The 27,669-nt window shown below is 30.8% G+C and overlaps 2 protein-coding genes and 1 long non-coding RNA gene across 6 annotated transcripts; 2 read left to right on the top strand and 1 right to left on the bottom strand.

The window, feature by feature from the left end:
• Window positions 1-1,528: 1,528 nt before the first annotated feature.
• On the bottom strand, window positions 1,529-5,287 carry LOC146910554 (uncharacterized). The gene is made up of 4 exons (XR_015017775.1): window positions 3,831-5,287; window positions 2,784-2,901; window positions 2,441-2,470; window positions 1,529-1,703 (listed from the first exon to the last, which is right to left on the bottom strand). It is a non-coding gene; the product is annotated as an uncharacterized LOC146910554 (long non-coding RNA).
• Window positions 5,288-12,548: 7,261 nt separating this feature from the next.
• On the top strand, window positions 12,549-18,490 carry LOC146910553 (uncharacterized). Of its 3 annotated transcripts, XM_085722513.1 has the most exons (7): window positions 12,549-13,200; window positions 13,280-13,345; window positions 13,571-13,646; window positions 15,029-15,116; window positions 15,884-15,946; window positions 16,331-16,420; window positions 17,735-18,144. In XM_085722513.1, the coding sequence occupies exons 4-7, from the start codon at window positions 15,030-15,032 to the stop codon at window positions 17,864-17,866; spliced, it is 372 nt and encodes a 123-aa protein (XP_085578639.1). In that variant the 5' UTR covers window positions 12,549-13,200; window positions 13,280-13,345; window positions 13,571-13,646; window position 15,029; the 3' UTR covers window positions 17,867-18,144. The 3 variants fall into 3 exon arrangements, 1 of the variants encoding a protein (XP_085578639.1); XR_015017479.1 differs by lacking the exons at window positions 12,549-13,200; window positions 13,280-13,345; window positions 13,571-13,646 and adding an exon at window positions 18,476-18,490 and having other exon boundaries at window positions 13,653-15,116; window positions 17,735-18,140; XR_015017478.1 differs by lacking the exons at window positions 12,549-13,200; window positions 13,280-13,345; window positions 13,571-13,646 and adding an exon at window positions 18,458-18,472 and having other exon boundaries at window positions 13,653-15,116; window positions 17,735-18,140.
• Window positions 18,491-18,987: 497 nt separating this feature from the next.
• Window positions 18,988-21,261, top strand: LOC146910552 (heavy metal-associated isoprenylated plant protein 6-like). 2 transcript variants are annotated; one of them, XM_085722512.1, is made up of 5 exons: window positions 18,988-19,066; window positions 19,231-19,336; window positions 19,430-19,710; window positions 19,889-19,976; window positions 20,316-21,261. In XM_085722512.1, exons 1-5 carry the CDS (start codon window positions 19,058-19,060, stop codon window positions 20,927-20,929), a joined length of 1,098 nt encoding a protein of 365 aa, XP_085578638.1. In that variant the 5' UTR covers window positions 18,988-19,057; the 3' UTR covers window positions 20,930-21,261. The 2 variants fall into 2 exon arrangements, with proteins under 2 accessions (XP_085578638.1, XP_085578637.1); XM_085722511.1 differs by having other exon boundaries at window positions 19,228-19,336.
• Window positions 21,262-27,669: the final 6,408 nt, after the last annotated feature.

Raw genomic sequence — 27,669 nt, 5'->3', positions numbered from 1 at the left:
AACGTGTAAGATGTTTCCTTATCCTCAGAAAATCTAATGAATATGTCTTTTTTGCTTTAAGTTATATGTCCACCTTTATTTTGATTCAGTATAATATAGTGTATTTGCAAATTATTCCATCTGATATAGTGTTAGAAGAAAATATAAAAGACAACAAAAATTATGCGCTGACATAGCGTAAACAAAATTTAAATAAGTTAAACAAAGTTTGGATACATCGTTAATACTCAAATTTAAATAAGTTCAACTTATTTTATGATTTTAAGAGATAGAAGCAAAGTTATAAGACATCAAACAGACTGAGATAGAAGCAAAACTACAAGTTAACAATTATCGGACATCACATAATATATAGTATAAGCAGGTCACCTACATATAAATTTAGAGGATCTAAAATACTCAAATTTGAACAAGTTCAACTCAGTTTGGATACATTAATAGTACGATCAAGTTTTAAAAAGTTCGTCTTATTTTATGATTTTAACATGCATCCATATGGAATTTCAATCCGAAAATGGCCAAGATACTTTTCTATCATTAGTTATCCTTTTTTAATGTAAGTTAGTTGGTCATATGGTAAAGCACACCTAACTATGATTGAATGTATATGTTTGAAACCATTTATTTTAAGTAACATAATGTTGAATGAACGTGTAACCTCTCTTAAGCCTTAGAGGTTAGCATGTCTCAAACATCTGACCTCCACTATCTTCATTCCCATTTAGAGTTTATAAAAATCAAAGATAGTTATATATTCTAATGTAGTAAAAATTTGCTTTGTAAATTGTCCATGTAAATCCAAGAACGTGTTTGCATAAATTGTTAATGTCTCTTATTTGTACTTTAATGATGTCACACTCTAACGATGTCAACTTAATACTAATTATGTAATACATCATATTTAGACGATATAACTTATTCGTTGGTTGGACCCGTACGTTGCACGGGTCGATGTTCTAGTAGCGAGAAATCCAAATCCGGGTTTTTGCAATAATGTTATCATGTGTTCAAAACTTTTTTTTTTTGTGGAGCAAATTTTAGCCCTTGTCTAGCTAGCTGGCAGAATCAAAACACTTGCCTTTCCCATTATTGGTTCAGAACTGTTCACTGTTAAAGGGATTTTCTTAGAGTTTTGATTTATTTTGGATGGGAATATAATTTTAATAGGGGGTGGCCCAATGAAATTACTAGGAATGTTAGCTAATTATAGGTTAATTAAAAATTAATAAAGGTCCAATCGCAGGTTTACTTTTTGACAATGTGTGATGCATCTTGGAGTAAATGGTTGTGATATAATGGATTTGGTCTATGCTTCATATAGCCTTTTTGATATTAGAACTTCTTTATAATTATTTTTTAATATGAAACATCATTAAATTATAATTTAGTTGAGGCTATAATAGTAGATGTTAAACTATCTATACTATAAAATTACAATGAGCTGCTATATGAATAGCTGTTATTTGGCATTTATTGCATAACTACATAATTTTATAGCAATATATCTCCTTTTATTTGGCATTGAATGAAGATATATTACTAAAGAAAACATCTATTTAAACCTTGTATTGCGCACTTATTTGAAACATTCATCAAATCTCTCATATTCTCTTTCAGGCAAGTGATTTCATAGTTTTCTTGAATAAATTGTGAAGAAGCTGCTCCAAATGACATGACAATGCTCAGTTTAGCCATCATTCCTCCTACAAAGATAACCGTGTATCACAACCAGAGACAATTAACAGGAAAGAGGAAAGTAAATATTAGCTGTATTGCATATGGTTAACAGATAAACCAAACCATAAGTAGTCTACTGAAGATAAGCAGATAAGCAACTCCACAACATATAAAACACATCACATGTAAGTATTTATCTTCATCCTACGTTGTTTGATACATAATACATATTGTACAATGTTTTATTTGTTCACCTTATAGAGCGTACACAAGGGACCCTAATGACTCCTAATATCATTTTTAGAATTGAAATAATATACATTAATTCAAATCTAAATAATAATAATTTATAACAAACTATTATTTAAAATAAAATAAAGAAGTGGCATTACATCTTTTTGAACTCTGCAAAATGATGAAAAAAGGGAGACCAAAACTGCAATTAAGAGTGTATATCCTTGGTATCAGGAGATAGTTTGATAGCAAGGACCATGAGAAAACCAAATAATTTGACAGAGAAGAAATTTATAATTTAATGCACATATGAAACTAGATATTAATGATCAGAACTTAGAATGAAAATACCAAAGAATTAAAAATAAAAAATGAACCGATAGAATCTATAGGGTATGGAAATATTTCATGAATGAGGAGGACGACTAACAGAAACACATATCATTATAAAGTATGAAACGGTATCAAACAGTGTGCAAGTAAAAATGCAGAAGTAAAATTCAAGCATGAATCATATGCAATTATTTACCTTTCTCTTCCAAAATCAACTCGTGTGACTCTTGAAGAAACCACAACAGTAAAATGAAGGTACAACAAAAGAATACAATTATTAGAATATCTCAAAAAAGTTCAAAAATTATTTTGAAAGGAAAGATGATTATAGTGTGAAAGAAAAATTGAATCTTTTGCTTTTTATGCAATTTGTCCAAGGTGTAAATATAGTTTAACAAAGAGTTATACGGAATTGGAATTTGGAAGCATCTTTATTGCATTATCTAATGCTTTGAAAACAATTTACAATAGCATTTAATAGAATTGGACAAAGATTGGACAAAAGGCCGACAAATGATATCTTGGGTGGATATGATTACCTTGATTATGTAGGAGTTGATCTGCAAAGTGCAAACAGGAAGAGCTGCTCCATTTTCAGAAATAATAGGTACCATCTTCTCTCCTTTATGTCATCCTTCATCATCTTCAAATGACCTCCTGTATTGTTGTAAATTTTCAGCAATGTATCATTCAGAAGACACTTCTAAAGAGTATTTTCAAGTGCTAAAAATGTGAGTATTTTGCTTTGGAATTTAGACTACAGGTAAAGGATATGTTAACCAATTTGGAGCATTTACAGTTTAGAATTGATGCTCAACGAAATAAGTAAAAAAAGGCTTTAGTAAAAAGCAAATATTGATAAAAAGGTTTGGGAGGTGTTAATGGTTTAAATATAAGCATCCAATTAACATTCACACATCACCTACAGACCTGGATTTTCTGCAAAGTAATGCAATCACTATAGTATAATAGAACTGTTGGATAGTGCACATTTTAGCAAAAGAAATTCAAAACATGAATGATTAGAGACTTGTAACATAAGCATACAAGCAGAAGTTGAAAACAAAAACAATAGTTTGTAAACTGTTAAACAAACTTCATTTCAATATATCAAGAGACTTCAAACAAAATTCACAAAAGCATACAAGCAGAAGTTCAAAACCAAAACAATAGTTTGTAATCTGTTAAACAAACCTCAATTCAATATATCAAGAGACTTTAAACAGAATTAACATAAGCATACAAACAAAAATTCAAAACAAGCAGCATACAAAGGTTTCCATATAAAGCAAACTCACAAGCATGATCTTGATAAAACTATATTTATAACATGAGCAAACATTTAAATAGAAAGAGTTCAGTTTTAGAAAGAACATAAGCAAAAACAAGAAAAATCTTACTTTGTTGATGAAAATGAAGAAAGATTGGAAGTTAAAAAGAAACTAATTAAAAAGAATACAAGTTGAAAAGTTAAATTTAAAAATTAAAAAAAAAAAGAAGAGTAGTTAAATAAAAGTCATCTACTTAATTAAATAAAACAATAAAGTATGAACTTAAATAGAGAAAAAAAAGATACTATTACTTACTATGCAAGCCACTACCATCTTGTCTTGCTCCTTGCAATCCACCAGCACCTTGCTCCATAAGTACTTGCCTTTCTCCTTGCACGCTACAACCACCTTGCTCCATAAGTCCTTTACCTTTCTCTGTAAGTCCTTGTCTTCCTTGCTCTATAGTAACTTTAGAAGTTCTTTTTTCCAAGAATAACCAAAGTTTAAAACATGTAAAAGCAAATCAAAGAACAATTTGTTAGACAAATAAGCATTATTACAAATGAAAAGCTTATTCAATTAGATACACTATTAAACATTATTACAAATGAAAACAGTATTCAACTAGAATACAACATATCATAATGATAAGTATAGGTTCATCACTGTGCAAAGAATCTCTAATACATGCAGAGCAAAAGTTCTAGTGGGGACCAAATATAAACCATGAATAGTAGTGATAAAAAAGCACGCTTCAGTGGAATGTGGTCCTCGTTTTTACTTGTGGATTGTACAAATCTTCTTTCATAATTCATGTTAACATTTATTCGATGGATTGATACTTATCTTCATGTATATGTTTTGGTTCATATAGACTACATTGAAAATATGACAGACACAAACCATTTTAAGACGATAAAATTGTTTTTAAAATAAAATGAAATTTTTTTAGAAAGGTTCACACATCTTGTTGGTGATTAAGATAAAACAGATATAGTTCAGCATAAAACGCAATCATGGCAAAAAAAAATTGCAGAACAAATATCAAACAATTAGTACTTGTTAACTAACTACAAAAAGAATGAAACTTTTATTTATTTATTAGTACTTAGTAGTACTAAATTGACAAAAAAACCAAGGAATTTTGTTATCAATAGTATAAAAAACGGTTGTTTTTTATCAATAGTATCAGATCTGAAAAGGACAAAAAAGGATTCATAAAGAAATTTTTACATCTCTTGAAAATAAAATAAAACAAATTCACATCCAATTTCATATGTAAACAACTTGACCTTGATGAAGACAACAACCCAGGTTTGAGACCATGACATCAGTGTTTGTGTAAAAAACCTGACCCAGATTGGACCAAAATATACAAGATTGGGATGAAAACACGTAAGCTCTTTTCCGGCGCAGTGGTTGCAAGCTCCGGCGCGGTGGTAACCAGCGAAGGTAGTCCGGTCCTGATTTTTTTAATGAGTTTTGTAGAGAAGATGTAGGGGACTCTTTTTATGGTGATGGTTTTTCAAAAGCTTGTATGTGGTTGTCTAGATCTAGCCGAAAAGATGGCCGTAGGGAAATTTAAAATCATCTTTGACATGAAAATAAATTTGATAGTAAAATTACTGATGAAAAGGAGAGGATGAAGATGGCGGAACAATGATACGCAGTCGCCGGAGACACGCTAAAGGAGGGAGGAGGCGGCTAGGGTTTGTTAGAGAATGAGAGAGTTTTCCAGAATTTCTTTGATGAAGAGAGAGAAAAATAACTATGAAAAAATACCGTGTGTGGGACAAAGTTAAATGAAAAAATAATAATAATAAGAAAATTATAAAAAAAAGACTCCCATACGAGATTGAAAGAGGTATATGCTTTTTCGATTGCAAGATTGACAAAGTAGTGTAACATAGTAACAATACTTTTTCCATTCAGGATTAACCGAGTCATTTTCATTAATAAAATATCATAATGAACTCAAATGTATTAGATAAGTTGGCATTGACTAAAGTAACTTTGATATCTTGGACAAGTTATTTATAAAAATTGTTTCTACTAAAATGTTTATACTATTTAGAATATCACCTCCCTCTTCAATTCTACAATGATATTGAACCTTCATCGATTAATATACACGGGATATGTGGACATTGACTAAAATTTTAGAAATAACCAAAATGAAAGTTCAGAAATTGACATTGATTAAATAGAATAGTCGTGCACGAGATAAGTTATCCATAATAAAATGCACAAGTGAAGAAGACATTGATTAAATTACAATATCATGCACTTGACAATTTTTCAGTAATAAATTTTCAGAATTAACTAAAATAAACACGATAAGTTACCACTGACTAAACTAACTTTGATACACATGACAAGTTGTCATTTATAAAAAATTGTTCATGACAAAGAGTTTATACTATTTAAAACATCACCTCACTTCAATTCTTCAAAGGTATTGAATCTTCATCAACTAGAATGTACGAGATATGTAAGTATTGTTTAAAATTTTCTAAATAACTAAAATGCTTGGGAAAAGTGTGCATTGACAAAAATTTCAAAAGCAAATCAACTGCACGGTAACTTTGGTATATGGGCCAAGTTGTTATTTATAAAAAAAAATGTTCTTGCAAAAACGATTATACTATTTAGAATATCACAAAACTTTAATTCTACAACTATATTGGACTCTCATCGACTAAAATGAACACGATAAGTGGTCATTGTCTAAAAATTCGTAAATATATAAAATGCTTGAGAAAAGTGGACATCAACTAAAATTTCAGAATTCATTTCCCCTTGATGCTTAATTTAATGTCTTTGTGTGCTTTGGTGATTTTTGTATTTTTGCTGCTGTTGCTGAGTGATAATATTTATTCTTAACCGAAGATATCAGCTAGCCTACAGCTATGTGGAATTGGTCTGTTCACGTTGTTTTCGACCTTAAATAAAAATTAATCAGTCAAGGCTCCAAACTACGGTGTTGTGTGCGGGATATTCCAACCGTGTGTTGCACGGGTTCGTACACTAGTACATAACAATGTTGTAACTTTTATCCCTTACGATAGAAGAAATCCGCTAAAGATTAAAACTGAAAGAAACTTCGGCAATTCCAAGTTTTAACAATTTTATCTGAACCAAGTAAAAATGATGTAAGTGGGCAGTACCATGTAGAGGAACTAAAATAGGTGTCACGCATCTAGGGCAGCTAAGAAATTAATTGAGCAATATGTTACACATTTTTGGTGCAGGCAAACAGAATCCCTAAAGAAAAGGATCATCATGATTGGTGCATATCGCAATCACAACCAACATGAGCAACACGATTTCCTCTCCTCTAAGTGTCGTTTGGTTCTTTGCCATTAGGCATTAGCGACTTCAGTTATTGGGTCTCGCTATAAAAGATAATAGGGATAATTAATTTATGCTCATAAATACATTTGTCATTTTAAGATAGGCTGATTCAACAACAATTCCAAAGGCTTGGCCTAGTGGTAAAATAACAGGTCTTGAATCCGAGAGAACCCGGGTTTAAGCTCCGCTAGTGCCTTTGGAGGGAGGTATATATAAATACATTTGCAAGTGTTCTTTGAGCCCGAAGGTCTTCCATGTCTTAGACTGGGGCACCATCCCCTCACCCTAAAATTTTGTGACCAAAAGATAGACTGATTCAACAAGTTAACTTATAGTGAATTTTTGCCCTCTCTTGTATATATAAAAAAAAAAAAGTTAACTCATACTTGTAAATGCATGAGTTCAACTTTCACCGCTAATGTTAGGATCGTGTGGAACCCTCTCTAGTATATATAAAAAAAAAAGTTAACTCATACTTGTAAATGCATGAGTTCAACTTTCAGCGCTAATGTTAGGATCATGTGGAGCCCTCTCTTGTACTCCCTCCGGTCCTATTTATAGGAGAAAGTTGACTTTTTAGATACATTGAATAATGTATGTATCTAGTCAAGAACCTAAACCAGATACATAAATTATTTAATGTATCTAAAAAGTAAATTGTCTCTTGTAAATAGGACCGAAGGGAGTATATATATATAAAAAAAGTTAACTCATACTTGTAAATGCATGGGTTCAACTTTCACCGCTAATGTTAGGATAATGTGGACAATTTACAAGTACTTAAACATTCTATGAGTTTGAAGACATGAATTTGATGACAGTGACAAATACCATAACCCAACTCACAAATCTTTTCCAAAAAAAGTTTAAATACTAAGCAATATTGCATTAGAATAAGCAAGCAACATTATTAATTTTAGGTTTAATAAAATAAAAATAATTTAATAACTTGACAAAAAAAACTGAACAGATTTGTTTAGCAAAAAGAGACTAGTGTAATGATAGCGAGTTTGTTGTGCACAAACAAAGCAGTCCAACACGCTTTGATGTTAGGACAAGCAAAGTACGCCATGAGTTCTGATCGCAAAGATGAATGAACACAATTAGTTCGACAATTAGCATCTTTAAATTGGAGTCTCAAACGTGAAGGAACACATTTTATTTAACATGCCAACATTTGTTTCTTTAACGCATTACTAGTATCTCTATTTACTTTTCAGGATTTTATGTTCATTTATGAAATAGGTTCATTTGGTGGAAAATAAATACATGATAATCATTTTCTTTAAAAAAAATAACATGACAATCATTTAATAATAATCCTCTAAAAAAATCATTTTATAATAAATAAAATGTTAAAATATATTAAAAGTTAAATACCAATGAATTAGTGAAAGATGAAATTGCACAAATAGAGAAAAAAAAATTAAAATCACGAAAAAGAGAAAGAGAAAGCATGAAAGGTTTAAATATGATTTAATTTCATGAAGTTATAACATTTTTTTTTTAATGTTTGGTCTGTAAGTTATTTTGTTTGATTCAATCTTGTGAATATTAAAGAGAGTGTTACAAAGAGAATGACTAGCATAATAGCATTTCACCAAATTTTGTTCAATCATATAATGAGTGTTAAAAATAAATTGCAATTATCTAAAAAATATTGATTGCAATTTTGATAACATTTCTCTAAATATATACTATAATACAACAATCATAAGCAAGTTCCCCTCAATACAAGCTGCTACTAAATATGGACAATAAGATTTGTCTTCTTCGAGGTTTCCTTTCTATGACTAATTAAAAGTCACAGAAGATGACTAATTTGGTGGTTGTTTACAAGTGTGATCACAAGAACCATGTCTTTCCTAATAGCTGCATACGAGGTTGCACTAAGAATAAGCCAAAACAAACAAGCTAAAGGTTGTCATTTTGTTCATGTTTGCAACTTGATTTAATATATTATTTTTTTATAAAACAACTTGATATAATTGAGGCTTAGTAGTTAGTAGTTTGTATGGATCAGCACGGGTGATCATTTTAGAGTATATACACACAGGAGATAGGTCAGAAATATCATGCTGATATATATGGGGACCAAGAAATTGGGGTTCATGAGTACATACACGATTGTTTTTAAATCAAGAGACGCCGCAAATGATCGGGAGGTAGTGTGTCTAAAATTGTGAGATTTTTTTTTTTTTTTGACAAAAAATTGTGAGTTTTTTTTTTTTTTTTACTAAAAATGTTAATTGTTTTAGACAAATGACAATATATTCTTCTCAAAATATTTTGCTTTAAACTACAACATTTTATTATCTCAGGCAACAGTAGAAAATGTGGTAGAAACGGTGAAAAATGTTGCCTTAGAGTATATGAGCTATTTTAAGTCCCCTAAGCCCCTTGAGATCAAATATAACTTTTTACAACCAATCATCCGCCCAAAAGATATTATATTATGAATCATAATAAAAGCTAGTATAATATGCGAACAACTAATATATTTTCAAAACACATTGGCTCCACTTCATAAGATATATTTAAGTAGGCAATTGTAATTTGGAGGGGAAAAACCAAAAAATAAGATTATATACGTTTTACTATGCTGTAAAACAATTGCAAGGATTAATTCAAATACAAATTATGACTACACGGAAAGAACAACCCTTTCCAATTTTAACTAGAACACGAGTAGTTTTATACTTTTATTACCCAAAGAAGCTGAAGCAAAATCAAAACAAAAGAAGACATTGCGTTTCTTAAGAAAGGTGAAACAAAATAAACTAGAATAAACACACAAATGAAAGCCAAAGTTACAAGCAAGAAAGCGAACTCCACTAGCTTTACAAAAAGAAAGCACCTATGCTAGTAAAAAAAATGAAATTGAACATAAAGCATGGCAACTCCAAAACCAATTACAGCTCCTTTGGTGCACATGATAGGGTGATAGGATATGATAAAACTATTATATCTTGATTCAATTGAAAAGAATAAATTAAACATATTTCATCTTATCCTAACCACCCTTTGTTAATTTTAGGCTTAATAGCAGTTTTTGTCCCCTAACTTTTATGAAGTTGCGATTTTGGCCCCCTAAGAAAAAAAAATACAAAACCGCCCCCTAAGTTTTGCAACTGTGGCAGTTTTGGCCCCCCAAGGCCAAAAAAATAAATAATAAATAACACGTGGGACCTCACTTAGGGTGCCACGTCAGCGTAGACCGAGTCAAAATTGGTGGGTCAAAACTGGCACATGTGCAAAACTTAGGGGCGGTTTTGTAGTTTTTTTCTTAGGGGGCTAAAATTGTTATTAAGCCTTAATTTTATGCTTAATTTTTAATGGATTAACAACCTGATGGTAAAACTCTTCACGCTTTATCATTATTTTCTTTGTTTACGACCCAAACCTTCTTACTTCATTATTTATTTCATCGATTGATCTTCTCCACCTCTTTCTCCCATCCACCTCCCCCGCCCCCCCCCCCCCTCCCTATTTGCTTGGTTGATTCATTACTTCATCAATTCATTTATTACTTTTTTCATCGATTGATCCATGTGTTTTACGATTGTAACAATCGAAGTGAAAAATTCAATTTGGTAATTGAAAAAAAACGTTGATTGAAAAATTAGACGTAACATTGAAGATAAAATGCTATCATAAGATTGTGAAAGGTTGATTTTGCATCAATTTGTCTTCTAAATAATGCTATCATCTTCTTTGCGTGTGTTTGGAAATGTGTTTGGAAGTTGGAAATCGCTTCCCAATGCACTATTCACGCTTCCCAATCTTAATATATATAAATGTTAAACAGTGCTAATTAACTCTAATCCCACCACAGTTTAACCTAATGTCGTGGGTTCAAATCCTTGCAAAGAGTTTTTTCATAAAGACAACATTATGGTTCCATGTAAGCACTCCAACCACTAAACCAATAATTGTTTTTGTGATATAATTTTGATTCCACTACCTCATATCCAATACCAAACACCCTCATTAAAAAACTAATTAATCCCCTTTTCTTTCTTTACAGAATTGAACATTGAACGGTTCTGAACCCTTATTCCTTTTATATCAACCCAGAAGGCAGCGGTTTCCATCCATTTCTTCCCTTTTTTCCTTCGATTTCTCCTAAAAATTGTGACTGTGATGCAGATTTCGTCCATACTAACTTATTAATGGTATGATCACTAAACTAATTTTGATATAAATCCTATTTTATTCATTTTGATTTTGTGGATTGTGATTGTGTCAGTTTTGATGAAAGTTGATGTTTGAAATCTTATTATGATTGTATTGATTATATTGACTGTGATTGTGTCAATTTTCTTGGTTGTCAATGCTTTAAATAATAAGACACTTAAGGCTTTAAGTAATAACACACTCATGCTTTAAATTGTAATGGTTACTATTAACACTTTCAAATCCAAATCATCCTACTATATGGAGACACTGGAATGGTGTCGTACTAGGACTGCTGCCATGGTTAATGATGAATGTTTCTATGTAGTTTAAAAAGAAGTATTTTCAAATGTTTAATAGTTACTTATCTACTCTTTTTAGACTGAATGTAACTTGATTTGTGATATTGAAAATGATTTTAATTTGAATTATTCAATAACATAATTGTAGTATTTATTGAAATCTAATACAAAATACATTTATCCAATTTGATGTTTATATTGTCAAAAAAATTGAAACAAACAAAAAATACCCGTGCATCGCACGGGTCAGGGTCTAGTGCTTAAAAAACGTGAAAAAGTAGAAAGCTCCAATTTGGAGCGTTAGCCAAAACAGCGGTGGGTGTGGTGGTTTTCACCGTGATTCCAAACGGGAACTTTATCATATGTGTACCAAACGCCTGATAAGATAAGTGTCTATCATGTCCGTTGTCATTAACCTTTCCTATCATTATCCAAAATAATGCTAAACAGTGTCCTCAGGGTATCAGTTAAACAACCAAAACAAGTAAATATTTTTTTTTTTATAAATAGTAGTGTAGTTATTATTACTTAATCAAGAGTAAAAACTTGTATTTTAAGACAGTTTTTATTTATAGATTCTTTAACCATTGTCTTGAGGACATTGATTAGTAAAATCCTAATCCAAATCATTATTTCATCATGTCTTTATCATATCCTACGCACCAAACGGATCCTCACATCTTTTAAACTTAAACATCAACGATTCTTAAAAGACATTTACTTCAAACCAATGCAAGACTAAATCAATCACACTACACCATTCAATTCTAAAAATGTACAAGTCAGTGTTGCTTTGACATAGAATAGGGACAGTACAGCAATCCCATGCCAAGGGAATCCCAAACCCATAGCCGAAGGGGTGGAATGTGTCTGACTTGTGAGAATTGGATGGATGTTGGATATCTTACCAGCTAGTCCCGCTGTTTTCAAAATCTTCATCCCATCCATCCTCATCACAATTTCAACATCAAACCCAACGGATACTATTTCTTCATTCCCTTTCAGTTTTCCATTTCACGCCTTACCCTACGGATGCTCAAAGGTCATTGACTCTATGCAATTACTTCATCATTTCAAGGGCATACCAGTCAATTCACCTTCAAGTGGGTCCACTCTAAATTAAAACGATTATCTCCATTAAACCGGCTATAGTTTTCATTCATTTCTTCCCATAAAACCTTTTCAATAAGCATAGTATCTTAATCTTAATAATATACAAATGGGGAACAACAAATAGCAAAAAAATTTGCATCAATCCAATGTGTCAAAATTCTAAGCAACTTAATGTCACATCACCATTAAAAAATAATTTTATTTTTGCCACTTTAAGCATTCACACAATACAAAATATAAAATATCATTATCACACATTTTCCCTCTTCAATTCAAAATTCAAATTTCAAAATTTTTCAAATCCTTTTTTCCCTCCTACTTTTTCTCTTTACCAACAAACATCACTTTCAATTTTCAACTCACCTTTCTCTATCATTCATTTCAAATTTCTTTCCTTTTTTTCCTCACTATTAACATTTTATTTCTTATCTCCTCTCACTCCTTTTATTTCGTTTCTCTCTTTCTTCTCTTTCTCACCCTTCGTTCTCTCTCATCAATCAAGAAATCAGAGACAGATTTCTTCCTCTCTTCACTCTGATTTTCCACCATTTCCTTATCCAACATCTCTCTTGCATGAATTGGAGAACAACAAATCAACTCTTATCCCTCTCCTTCAAAATTCGTTTCACTCAGTGCAATCAATCGCCGAACCCGAAATCGCCGACCTCACGTAAATCTCACTTTACGGTGGAAGGGCCGCTCAGACTTTCATCGTCCAATCATTCAAAAGCAATCAGAAGGTAACTAATCGAAATCCCTAAATTTATTTCATCACAACCACTTCAATTTTTTGTTTTGATTTCTGAAAACTTGGTGTAGCGGCAACGCGTTGAAGAAGATGAACAAAATGGTTTTGAGAAACAAGATTGCTTGAGTCATTTGAAGGTAAGTCTCTGATTATTGTTAGTTTTCTTATTCAATAATATTAGTTTTTTTAATCATTCGTGATATTGAAATGTTACTTCAGTAAGCACCCTAATGCCCCATATAAAATCTTTGTAAACACCCTAGATTCATCTCACCAGTAGCTTAATAGTTTTATATGGAAATTGAATATTTGTATCTTGAAGTTAATATATTGATTGATTTAATCCAACTTTCATTTTGCAGTCTCAACATCAACAAATGGGAAATGATCATAGCCCCCATTTTTTTTTTTTTGTTGCAGCTTGGTATAAGCAGTCGGGTAATTAATTGTTAACAGAATCTCATTTATCTTCAATATATGGTTTTTTGTTTCTCTCTTGACATGCAAAATGAAATTTGAATTTATATGTATATAGGTTATAATTATATTCATTTTGTTTTAGATTTGTTTATTGATAATGGATATGATATTTGGTTGTGTACTATTTGGGTTGTATGATCTTTACTTTATTAACTTTCATGAACTAATTATGCTTATGAGTAGTATCCATATTGATTCAAAACTTGAAAGAAGGATGTAAATTTGAATGTAAGTTTATTTATTTTTTGTTAATGCCTTTTATTAAAGAAATGGTTTTTGTTTGAGTTGTTCTGATCTAATGAAGTGAAGTATTTAGATTTTTTGAATTTGTTTTATTTTTACATGGTTCTGAATTTGATTTGTTTTTTGTTGTGAAATTGAGGATGAATTGTGGATGCAATTTCAGAATCTCACATCTCTACACATCTAGGTTTCACATTGCCCAGTTATATCTCTTATGAATATTCGTCATATTTAAATGACTGATTTTTTTATTCGTAATTTTAGTTACTTTATGATTTTGTGAACAGAAGTTGATTCGATATCTTTGTCTTCCTTATTTTTTAATCCCAATTATATTAGTTTTGATTGTCATTAACAAAAGTTTCAGTAAGTCTTTCGTGTGACAATGACAAGATATTGTTAGACAGTGACTTTTTGTTAATATGAGTTGCTATTGATGTTAATTCAATAGGTCTCATTACTAAACTTAATATGAAAGTTACTAGAATATGTGAGTAATGGTTTTATATGTTTTCATACTGGTTTAGTAAGAATGAACTATGTTAGAAAACTTAAAGCTTTTCATTATGTTGTTATAGTGGTTCATTCTTAACTACTTTTTTTTTGCAATGATCATGAGATATACCATCAAGTTGATTTAGTTACTAAAATTGGTATTCTATATGGAAATTTGCAAACTATATATACTAAAGCTAAAGTTTGTTATTTAAGAATCAATGACATGTATTCTTCAATTTTTCTTTGTATCCTTTAACTTAAATTTTTATGGTACCTAATTGGATTATTGTTTCATGATTTAATGTTCTGATTCATCCTTGCTGCTCTGGTTTTCTTGGTATGAAATTCAAAAGGATACATAAAAAGGTTTGAAGCTGTCCTGATTTGATTTGACTTCATAAAAAGGTTTTGAAGTGATTACTTTTTGTCTAGAGGAAACTAATTCTTTGAACATATAGTTTGAACATATAGGAAACTAATTGGGTTGAAACTAATTCCCTTTGCCATGTTCTTGGCCAAGAATGAAAAAAATTTATTGTTTATTTTTTTAAGGGGTTGTATCCATTTAATGGTTTGTATTGTACTATGGTTATGTGAAGCATGGTAGAACTTCCTAGATCGTTCCTACAAAAGCAAAATGATCAACTGAATCCTACAACAAGGATGCTATCACATAGGCACAATGAGGTAAAATTTGAATCATTATAATTTTCATCAATGGCCAACAAGTAAACATATGATTGGATTAGTCTTTGTTGGAAATCATACATTTTGTTATATTTAAATAGTAAATATCTTGATTTATTTCATTATTGCATCTTTTAGATTTTATTCATGCAAGTTTCATGTTTTGACAAGGGTATTTTGACGTTTTTCATAAATAGTGGAATGGGTCCTTTTGTGTTTAGAGTAATAAAAACTGTTGTATTTGATTTTTTTTTTTGTGAAATTGAGCATTCACAATGTGTTTGAGAAAATGTCTCAATAAGAAAATGGATGATATTGTTAGTTTTAGATGATCCTAAAGATTGTACTTTACTTGATGAGGCATATAATTTTTGAATTAGCCCCAATTGGTAAATTTGTCATATTATCATTATAGACAAAATACATTTGGAAAGGATTACATGATGAATAGTCTTTGTGTCTAATCCCTTGGAAAATTGATTAGGCTTATATAAAAATACAGATTCGGAATTTCTTACTCTATATTGCAACTTCTTACTTGATCTACACTTATTCATTGGCTGCACATGCATTCTGTCTACCTATTTGGCAATTTCTTTTGTTAATTTGAGGAGTTTGTGTCCGAATATGGCAATTTCTTTTAAAGATGATGTTTATTATTTTCTTCCAATTACTTTATGTCCGAATATGTATAGCATGTTATTTTGACTAAATATATGATGACATGTTTTATTCTATTTTTAAGCTTTGGTTTTGTTTGGTTATAGGTTTTATGCATCAATTTTAATAGAGTTCAGATAAACGACGTTGGAGAGGCAATCAAACTGAAGGTATAATCATGGTTTTTAATTATGGCTTGAAATTTATCGTCAAACAAATTTTTTTTTGGAGCCTACATTTTATATAGTTTACATATATGTGGTTTGCTTCTTACCCATGAGTAGTTTTGTTAATTCAGATTTCAAAAATATTCTTTGCATATAGTTTTCTAAAAACAAATTTTTATCCTAAATATGCATTGTAAATGTTCAAAGGTGTATAATGGATAATGTAACCTCTATTTTAACATGTCAGTGACTTTCTATTGAAACAAAATAGATATGATTCTAATTCATTTTTATCTATTTTTCCCCCTTCTTATTTTTCCCCCCTTCTTATATTGGTTTGATTTTAGATTATTTTTTTTGCTGAAATTTGGTATGTGATTTGAGTAGCATATACGTGGCCCGTGGGGTTGGACTAACCACAACAAACCAAAGTACAATCAGAAACATATTCCTGTGTACAAACCTGGATATAATCAAGTAAGCATCTGATCTGATTAGTCTTTGTTAGCAATTATACACTCCATTGCAAATGGTTGTGGCCTTTATAATCATAATGAGGTTTACAAATAAACATGATTGTAATTTTAATTAGCACTTCATCTGTATATTGAATTATTATTTTTATCATCCTAAACAATATGATAATGGGAAATATGTCATATATGCAAGCTTGCTATTGGACTTTGATCTTATTATATTAGTAAGTATCAAAATACATATAATTTCTATATTTTGTTAAGGAATATTTTGTAAGAATTTCTCATACATGGGGGGCTATAGGTATTTGATTTAAGCCAAATGTTTATATTCCTCAAACATTGAGCTATATGTATTTAGTTTATGTTTCTATTTATTATATCGTAGGTATAAATATTACTGTTAACATTTATATCAATAAATCGATGACTTTGACTAATAGTTCTCATTCATTTCTTTAATCCTTACCTCGACTATCAATTATCTTTATCCGGAGGTGTTTGATAATATGTAGAAAATAGCTTACCAGGTATGAATATATGTGTCATCTTGCTTATGTGCTATAATCAATGAAATATATTAGCATGATATGTACAAGTAATTAGATACTTTTAGTAGATCATCGTCATTTTTAAACTTAAAATAAGATTGGTTTAGAACAAAATAACTATTGGTTTGTGGACAATCAACCCATATGGGGATCAATGGAAGGTTACAAAGCTGAAACAGTATAAATTGCAACTGTTATGATGGGGTACATGAATAAGAACCTGTTTTCTTACGTGCAATTGCAACTGTTATTCTTTTTAGTCTGAATATGTCCTTTGAAATCTTTTTTAGTGAAGTCCTCTATAAATCGGGACATTAGATACACTTTGTTTATGGTCAAATATGTACAGGCATACTTAATTTGATGTTAGGGTTGTGAAAAGATTTGATAGACTGTAATGTTGACATTTGCTATTAGTGGGATGTATAATTATTATTTTTTTGACAAAATTAGTGGGTTGTATAATGTTGGCACTTGCTATAGTCTATAGTTTATTAGAGGCCAACATTTTTTGTTCTTTTTAAATTGGTTTGATATCTTAGTGTTCAAGTGTTGATTAGGCTGCTATTTTTCGTTTACGAATATTTTCTATCACAAATTTAGTTAGGTTTCATATATCTTGATGTTAAACCATTTATTTGTCTCTAACTTATGAAGTGTGTGGATTAAGATCTATCTTGATGTTAAATCATATTTTTTCATTAAATTCTGTCCATTTCAGAGTTTAAGAAGATCCTAACAATTATGGTATATTTTTGGGACAGATTGATGGACACAATTTGATCCCAAAGCTGAATATAAAAGGCAGTGGCTACCTGAGTCCTCAGAGTTGTTACATGGTGGATTTGTCATGTTTATCACACACCACCTACTGTGCCTTAACTGGAGAATCATAGAAATAGTCTTATAGAAGACTTTAAACATTATTATTTGCTTTTAGTCTTTTTTATACCCAATTTGGTTTATTGTGCCTACAGTGTATCTAATTCTTTATCAAATTTGTAAATAATAAACCGATCCGATTAAATTTCTTAAAAGTGATATTAACAAAAAGTATGATATAAAGGATTTATGATTCGTGGGAAGCATAACAAATACTTACTTATTTGTGAAGTAGATGTTGAAGCTATTATCGACAACGACTTTTTACTAAGTCCAAATTTTAATTGTGTAAGATTTTAGTGTTTTGTTTTTATTAAGTATTTTTTTTATTGCCAAATAGTTATTTGTCGAATATTTAAGAATTTAATTCAACCTGGCAAATAACAAATGATAACACATTGCCGATAACCAAGTTTTCTTTTCCAATCACATTAATAATTAATATTCTTTTTAAACAATTATTCATCATATTAGCATAAAATAATTTGAGTAAAGTTTTATATCATGATACAAATAATTTATGATTGTTGCATCAGTTCCTAAATATCGGAACAATTTAATTTTTGAATTGACTGCACCGTAACTATAATTTCTTTGTATTGAAGCACTTTGAAACACTGCAGTTTTAAAACTATTGTGCCCAAACATGTGCACGGTTGATGGCTCCTATCTCCAGTTAGTGAGAAATTGGTTTTGAAGTTTGCAAGGTTGATGGTTAGTGAGACGGGAGGATATAAAACATGTTTGTACAAATGGTAAAAGCTTTCATGTCTTACTTCAACAGGGGTAGGACATTACTTTCAAACAACTTTAATAACCAAGTATATGGATTTAAATGGAGTTGTGTGGTTCATATTAACTACAAACACTAACATCAGAAGTGCATTATATGTTTTTAGTCGTACGTTCAGAGTAATATTTTATTAACGCCACAAGCCCACAATAAATCCTTTTTCGCCCGTGCGTTGCACGGGTGGAAATACTAGTATTATTCATCCATCCACAAACACAAGAAATGAAAATTCACCAATAAGAAAATTGAATTATTTAATCCACCTCACTGATTGTGACTCATCCACAGTCACTCTCTTTGACTCTTCACCTATATATACGTTGTTTCCGTTGCTTCATACTTAATTTACATTTCTCTTCAAAATTACACTTCCAAAATCAAACAACTTTTATTCATATACATACACCAACAAATGGGTCAGGTTAGTTTCAATTTCACTTACTTACTCTCCTTATCCTTTAACAAATTGGATTAATGTAAATTTATATTGTTTTTCATTTCATCAAGAGAAATTTTAAAGTTTTCTCGAATTCAAATAATTTCTTTTTACTCACTTTTTTTGTTTTGTTTTGTTTAATTTAGCAGAAAGATGAGATAAAAAACGACGATATCCCTTCTGTCGTTTTGAAACTGGACTTACATTGCGAAGGATGTGTCAAGAAGATCAAACGCGCGGTTCGCCATTTCGACGGTACAATTTCTATCATTCACTACGATATTCACAATTTCAGGGCTTTTTCATTTTCAATCGAATTAAAAAATCGATGATGAATCGATGATGCAGGTGTGGAAGTCGTTAAAGCAGATACGCCAAATAACAAACTAACGGTTATTGGAAAGGTAGATCCTCACAAGGTTCGTGATAAACTGGCGGAGAAAATTAAGAAGAAGGTTGAGCTTGTTTCCTTCCCTCAGCCTAAAAAAGACGCCGCCCCCGCGGCAGATAAACCTCAGGTGAAGAAGAATCACGACGATGAGGAGAAGAAGAAGAAACCGGACGAAGACAAAAAATCTGAGGAGAAAAAAACCGAGGAGAAGAAACCCGAAGAAAAATCCTCCAAACAGGTTAAAAATTTCATTACTTTCTTCGATACCGTTAGCAGGGACGAAATCGAAATAAATTTCATCGCAATTGATTCAGAATTGACTCGTTTTCTTCTTTTTCCGTGTTGATTAAGTTAAAGAGACTTGTTCCTCCACGCTTTGTTCTCACTAACCGTTTTAATTGATTTTTGTTTTACAGTCGGTTCAAAACACGGTCGTTTTGAAGATTAAATTACATTGTGATGGTTGTATTAAAAAAATTGAGAAGATTATCCTCAAAATCAAAGGTTAGCCAATAGCTAGCATTTTGGCCTTTATTTTCAGTAAACTAGTATTTTAGTTTTAATTAATTAAGATTCTTTTCATATGAAATGATTATGATATATATATATTAATATAAAGAGCTCATATCCACTTGTGTATATAAAATTATACATGAATAAATAATTGGTGTATTGTTAATTATTATTTTTTTAATCCGGCAGTATTCTTTATTAGTTGTTAAGTTAATATTTTTCTCATTCGGATGAATTTAAATTCTCATTCTTCAACTCCTTTATCCCTTAGCTCAAACGAGCTACTCAATCCATGTGGTATTAATTACTTGGTTAAAATTGTGGTTGTAGGAGTCGAATCAGTGACAAGTGATGAAGGGAAGGATTTGGTGACGGTAAAAGGAACAATAGATGCAAAGGAAATTGTACCATATCTAACGGAGAAGCTGAAGCGGAATGTGGATGTGGTTCAACCAAAGAAAGAGGATGGTAAGAATAAAGAGAAAGATGAGGGGAAACAAAAATCAAAAGAAGATCAAAGTGGTGGTGAGAAGAAAGAGGGAGAAAAAGCAAAGGAAGGCGGAACTAAGGTAGAAGTTAATAAAATGGAGCATCATGGGTACGGGCAAGCACATCAAACTCCTATGTACTGGTACGACGGATATGAACCGGGTCAAAGTAGTAGTGGTGGTGGTAGTAGTAACTACGCGATGCAAGTTCAGCCGGGGTATTCGAATCATCAGGTGCACAATTATAATTATGTGAATCAAGAAGGGTATAATTACAATTATGTGAACCAACACCAACAAGGGTATGATTATAATTATGTGAATCATCAAGGCCAAGGTGGGCATATGGTGGAACCTCAATATCAATATCAGCAACCTCAATTTTACTTGCATCCAAATCAACCTCCTCCACAAATGTTTAGTGATGAAAATCCGAATGCTTGTTCCATGATGTGAGCATTTTACCATTGAGGAAAACATAGATAGAGACATATTTTTGTTTTTGGAGTATACACGTGCAAGTTGTAAATAACATTAATTAGCATAAGTATTAGTTTAATTTAGTTTTGGATAAGTTTTTTTATATAATAAATTAGGTTAGAAAAGCATATAGTTGAACTGTGCCATTGGCGCATGGTTAGTGACGTACGGCCTGCTAGATGAGAATCCAGTTTTGGGGAAAAAGACAAATATGGAGTAGCTGTTCTTTTTGTTTTTTTGCGTGCTTCTAGTTTATGCCGATGTAATATTATAAAATTCAATATATAAATAAATCATTTTTGGAGCTACATTCGGATCATCTGCTATTTCTAGCAAACTTGCAACAAATTAGTCATCTATTTTATTACAAAAATACACCAATTAGTCATCTATTCTATCAAAGTTATTGTGCTTTTTTCTTTTTCTTGATGGAAAAGTTATTGTATTTTTAACTACATAGCATTGCCGTTGTTAATATGTTTTGGTGTTTTTCACTGGCAATTTTACGGTTGCAAATCTAGAGTATACTAGTAAGCTGACAAGAGGGCCCAACAACTCAAAATACTAGTCAATTAACGGTAGAGTCTCATAGATTAAACTTTGAGACTTATGATATTGCCGTCCTCTTCAAGACTCATGGTATTGTCACTTTTTAATCGTGATATCAATATTCAATGCTGAATCTTAATTAAGTTTATATCATCATAGGTAGTATTAGTAATTATTTCTATAGTTCAACTCTCACCAAGAGCATTCAATTGTTATAACTGAGTCTACAAAGAGAATCCAACTCATGTACCACATTAACACAATCAACCATAAGAGTACATACTTATGATTGCGTTTCATAACATGACTTAAGCACCACATTAACAAACCACTTTATTGTAGACCGATATTTGAATATTATTTGATATACTCTAATAATTCATAATTATCTTTGCCTCAAAACGGAATTCATGTTTGTTTTCTCTTATTTTGTCAAATTATTATTGATTAAATCCAAGAGGGCCATAAATTTTTACTTTCAAAGAATGTCATGGATCGTCTTAGATTTTTAAGACAGGGCAAAGCAGAACAAAACCAAATACGTTTTAGTCGAGACATGTGTATTGATCTTCAAAAGTAACTACACTAGTGAGGAAGTGGATTTAAATACAAGTAGGTAGTACAGTATTAAATCTTGTCTCTAAAGTAAATAGTCTTTGAAATGAACACCAAAATTGTACGGGAATTTTATATTTTGTGCTAAAAGTGAAGAGTATATCTTAAAGTAAATGACTAAATGGAGTTGTGTGCTTTTGACACAAAATTTGATGGTAAACTAAACTCCATACGGTTAATAATATTAAGGGGAATTAGTCACTTTAGTCCCTGAATGGGGAACGATTCGTCAATTTAGTCCCTGAATGCAGATAAATTGCAAAATAGTCCCTGAATGTAGACTTTGTTAGTCAATTTAGTCCCTGAATGCAGACTCCGTTAGTCAATTTAGTCCCTGAATGTAGACTTCGTTAGTCACTTTAGTCCCTTAAATTGACCATGCAGGGACTGTTTTGCATATTATCTGCATTCAGGGACTAAATTGACGAATCGTTCCCCATTCAAGGACTAAAGTGACTAATTCCCCTAATATTAATTTATGGTTAATAAATATAATAAATCGTCATAACTCATTAACTATCTAATGAACGAGCAAATCTTAGTTGGTCTCAACTTCAAATGAAAAAATATTTGGACACATATAAATAAGAAAAATTAAAAGAGAAAAGAATAAAATGATAAAAAAGTGATGTGGCCAACTTATTTGCCTATTTCCCTCAAAAAAAAAAAAACTTATTTGCCTATTATTTTTTTTCTTTCAATTGTGTGTCCTTGCTCAAATATTTTTCATTTGTGATTGTGATCATGCAAGAGCACCTAATGAAACAATCAACCATGATTTTAAATATCATTAACTATAGTTTTTTTTTGTGCCAACCCTCCGGTTCTTAGATGAAGTGGATTTTAGTAATACAAAATTTGGCTGATGGATAAGTAAAGTTTAACAAAAAATTGTTTCCAAGCTAAGAATCAAACTCGTGTTCTTGATAAAAGATGATTTATGTTTTCCTCAACTCAAGTGAAAACTCATTAATCACTTGAATCCAACCACTTGATAAAAGATGATTTCTCTTTTTTATATATGTGTGTATGTGTGTGTGTGAGAAATATGTGTATGTGTGTGTGTATGAGGATTAATTTATTAACCCTCAAAACTACCTAATTTATTGTGGAATTCAAATGTCCAAATTGTGTCAAAATCATAAAAGTAAATAATGATACCACAAACTTGACACCTCCAAAGGAGCAGGCAGAGGTGCATTTTCTGGATCTTCGAGTAGGACAGTGACACATTCTCTCCTGCAAAGTAGTGGTCTGCGTGAAAGATCTATAAAGCTACGTGTAACCACAAAAGACCTTCTTCTCAAACCCACCACACACACATACACAGTTAGTAAACTTTCAACATTTTGAACTGGACATGAAAATAAAACGACAATGACAACATTCCAATTCCACCGACGGCTTTGTGATTAGCTGACTCATGTGTTCATGTTCCTCGTCAGCTCCAATGTCTTGGTTCCCCAATGCTTGCGTGGAGTGGGCCTATAAAATCCATGGCCATTCAACTAAACCCACTTATTTTCAATTTTATAACAATATTTACCGTTTCTTTTATTGGATCCCATTAAAACCAAAATACCTTCTGGAGGGTGTCTCAAAAAGTTTAGAGTCAGCACCTTCAATCATTAACCAGATTAATTAGGTGAAATATACATTTTCTTCTTTTTATGTGAATCGAGTGTTTGTATTGTATAGATTATTTCTTCGAGTAAGATAAAATCTGAATAGAAAACAGTTATTTCTTAAGAGATCTGACCCCAATAAACTTTAATTAAGCTGAAATACATACCATCTCAATTAGATGGGGAAGACGGGGAAATATGAATATGTATTTGTTTTATTAAAAAAAAAAATAAACATATATTTTCGTTTTGTATCCCAATTGCCATTTTTGGGATTCCTGTTGTCTTACTTAAGAGCATATTTAGTGAAGGTATCTTAGAGGTTGCTTAAAACACATGAAATTGTAACCTGAGAGTAAAGTTTGAGACTGACAAGGAAGGGGAGTGATTGTCGATGTACTAGACATGACAATGAGTGTCTCCTAACCGCTTCTAGACGAATCGAATCACATTGAAATGAGAGAGATCCTGAGACCGTGCAGGCATAAGACTGCGTAGTTGAAACATGTGGTTAGGGGTTCAATGTTTTGCTCTTGCGTATGGAAAAAATATGGTTAGGATGATTTATATATCACACATGTTCCTCGACAAAGATTATTAGTAATTGTTATACGACGATGAAAACTTCGTATCACTGTTATGGTAATTCAAAAAAAAAGTGTTCCCTAAAAAAAAAAGTGTTCGTTCCTTAAATGTTAATTTTTTATTTTTGACCTAAAATATGTTTGAGTTATTTATGACAAACGTAACAGTGTGGAATCACCAATAAAACTAACTTTCAAATCTTCATTTTCTCTCCATTGGAGATGATGCTCTATTTAATTGATCTCCCTTCTTTTTATTGCAAACATCACTTGTTTATAACACCTTAAGTCATAAAGTTCTTTTATGAACAGACTTGTATCATAATGTGCCCAACAAATTTTTCGACGGGGATAAATCAAAATTATTTGACAGAGATAAATTATTGTTGAACAACTATAACATGATAAATAAAAAATATATAGATTTTAAACTAAAACCTTATTATATACTACTCAAATGGGCAAACCTTTGACCAATAGACCAAATGTAATTTTTTTTAGAGGACCAATAGACCAATGTATTTTTTTTTTGGGTAAGAAATAGACCAATGTAATTAGTGGCTTCAGTATATTACATTTCAATAAACTAAATAATTGGCTACATTTTTCAATAAACTAAATAATTGGCTACAGTTTTCAAATTTTGCTGTTGCAATTGCAAATGTACTACCACTGAAACATCATCAAGCAAATATTTTTAGTGTTAATCATCCGGTTATCAGGAGAAAGAGGTCGATGTAATTTAGAGTTCCATCATAAGATAAATAGTCTGACTAAAAATTGAACTCAGATTTTCTCAAACGATTTATCTTGTGAAGTTCATTAACCCATCAAAAAAATAGAGTACTCTGTTTGGCGGTATTTTATTATTATTATTATTATTATTATTATTATTATTATTATTATTATTATTATTATTATTATTATTATTATTATCATTATTATCATCATCATTTTGAAACACATTAAATAACTCAAATACTAAATTATACGAACAAACCTTTAAAATGGTAAAATACTCAATTCAGGAGTTAAATTTTTAGAATAAATTAAGATTAAACTGCATACATTGTACATAGGAATACCTATGTTACCACATATTTTTTCAACGATATTATATTTTAATTCCTTGTTTCGTCATTTAGGTATAGTTTGTTTTTTCTGCGCAGCCATGTTAATAAACTACCTTATCATCCTCAAAACAAAAAAAAAAAAACTACCTTATCATATTACCGGCTATTCGATTAATATATAAATTGTGTGTGTTTTTCTTTAAAATAATATATAACTGTAAGTGTGATAGCTACTTCTGATAAGTCTATTATTTCCATTTAGAAGTATTTAATCTACACAGCAAAGTTTACGTCAAAAAAAAAAATCCAAAGTGATTTTCTTTCTCCGAAAAAATATAATTCCCATAGACTAAGAAGTGTTTTTTTTATAGGCATTTCGGCATTTTGACAATTGAACTATGATTTTTTATTCACTATAATTTAGCAATTTACATACCACGGCGGTTAGCTAGTTACCATATGTAGAGTTGTCAAAATAGATCGGGTATGTTGATTATCCCACAATTTTTCGTAAGCTAGGCCGTAAAAATGCTAATGTGACAGAGGTTGATTAGCTCATCAAATCTCAGTTAAAGGTTAAAGGAGTTGGATGTTCTGAATTTAAACCAGGAGAAAAATATTTATGTAACAACTAAATAACTAGATACTACAATTGATCGTTGAAAAAAATGCAAGCTCAAAGACAATCAAATATTTTTTGCGGAAACCTAGTTAGCCTATATAAGACACTAAATTTCTTTTCCAACCTTACTATCTTCTCACGTGCCCTCCAAAATTTTCATTTTGTCCCCTTTTCAGAATATATATTCCGAATAAAAAAACATAGTTCAAATTATATAATCTGAAACATGTTATCCTTATTTATTAATTTTGTTAGGAATGCAGCAATTTAACCTAATATTTTCCCGCTCATTTGCTGTATTGGGTTATCAGTATTTAACCTAACAAATTTCATCTAAAAAAATGCATCGCACCAATTTCATTCATATCCTCTTGCCTTTTTTTTTACAATATTTTGTACACGTATGCCTTTTTTTTTTGACAATATTTTGTACACTTATTTAATACTAAAAAAAATGCATCACTATCATGTTGCCTTTTTTTTGACAATATTTTGTACACTTATGCCTTTTTTTCCTTTTTTTTTGACAATATTTTGCACGCTTATGCCTTTTTTTTTGACAATATTTTGTACACTTATTTAATACTAAAAAAATCCATCGCGCCAATTTCATTCCTATCCGGTTGCCTTTTTTTCTTTGACAATATTTTGTACACTTATTTAATATGTTTACAAACAGAATACCCTAATTTCCATGTAAATTTGGCTATATCTTTATCCTTATCCTTATTTATTAATTTTATTAGGTCTGCAGCAACTTAACCTAATAATTTCCCTCTAAAATGCTGCATTTGGTTAGCAACAATTTAACCTAACAAATTCCATCTAAAATGCAGCACACCAATTTAACCTAACAAATTCCCTCTAAAATGCAGCAATCCCTAATATGCAAGATGCTCACATTGGGTAACAACCGTGACTAGGGAAATATGCAAGGTTAAACTTTATATTGGACTGGAAAGACATGATTTACTGATATAAGAGATACCATCAAAGACATGATGTTTGTGTAGGGATGTTATCAAATAGCCCAAAAGATAGTCAATTTGATACTTATATACGACACTCTAAAAATACAGTCAATTTAATACTTATATATGACACTTTAAAAAAAAAGTGCATCGCACGGGTCGAATTCTAGTATATAATAAACGATCATAACCTTCTCCCATTTCGGTTGTTGCGATTTTTTGCCTTAGAAAACACCAAAAAAACAAAGTGAAAAACGACAAAACTTATAAAATAAAGTAAAAAATATATAAAAATACCACTAAAAAAATTCTAAAAATCAAATAAAGTTAATGCAATTTTGTTTTTTTTTGAAGAATATGAAAGTAAATTAAAAAAAATAAAAATGAGTCTAAACGATGAAATTTTGAATTTTGAAATGCAGTATCCCATAAGAAGTCCCTTCTACGGAAGTTTTGATTCATGGTTTTTTTTCCAACTACAAATGTGCACTTCCAATACCTGAGTTACATTGGAGCAGTTAGAATGGTTAGTATGGTTCTTAAACTAGCTATCTTTATCACAAAATAGGTTCAGTTTTTGTGCTGATACAATTCAGATTATATAATTTGAACATGTTTCTCCCATGATTTTTTGGCACAAGGTTGTATAGGGTGTTCAAATTTTATAATCCGAAAAA

The sequence above is a fragment of the Medicago sativa genome, chromosome 7 (assembly GCF_051527215.1).
Source record: "Medicago sativa cultivar Bolivia chromosome 7, Bolivia_mono, whole genome shotgun sequence".
NCBI lineage: Eukaryota > Viridiplantae > Streptophyta > Magnoliopsida > Fabales > Fabaceae > Medicago > Medicago sativa.
The sequence above is the reverse complement of the archived record's forward strand: the minus strand, read 5'-3'. Positions and strand labels throughout refer to the sequence as shown.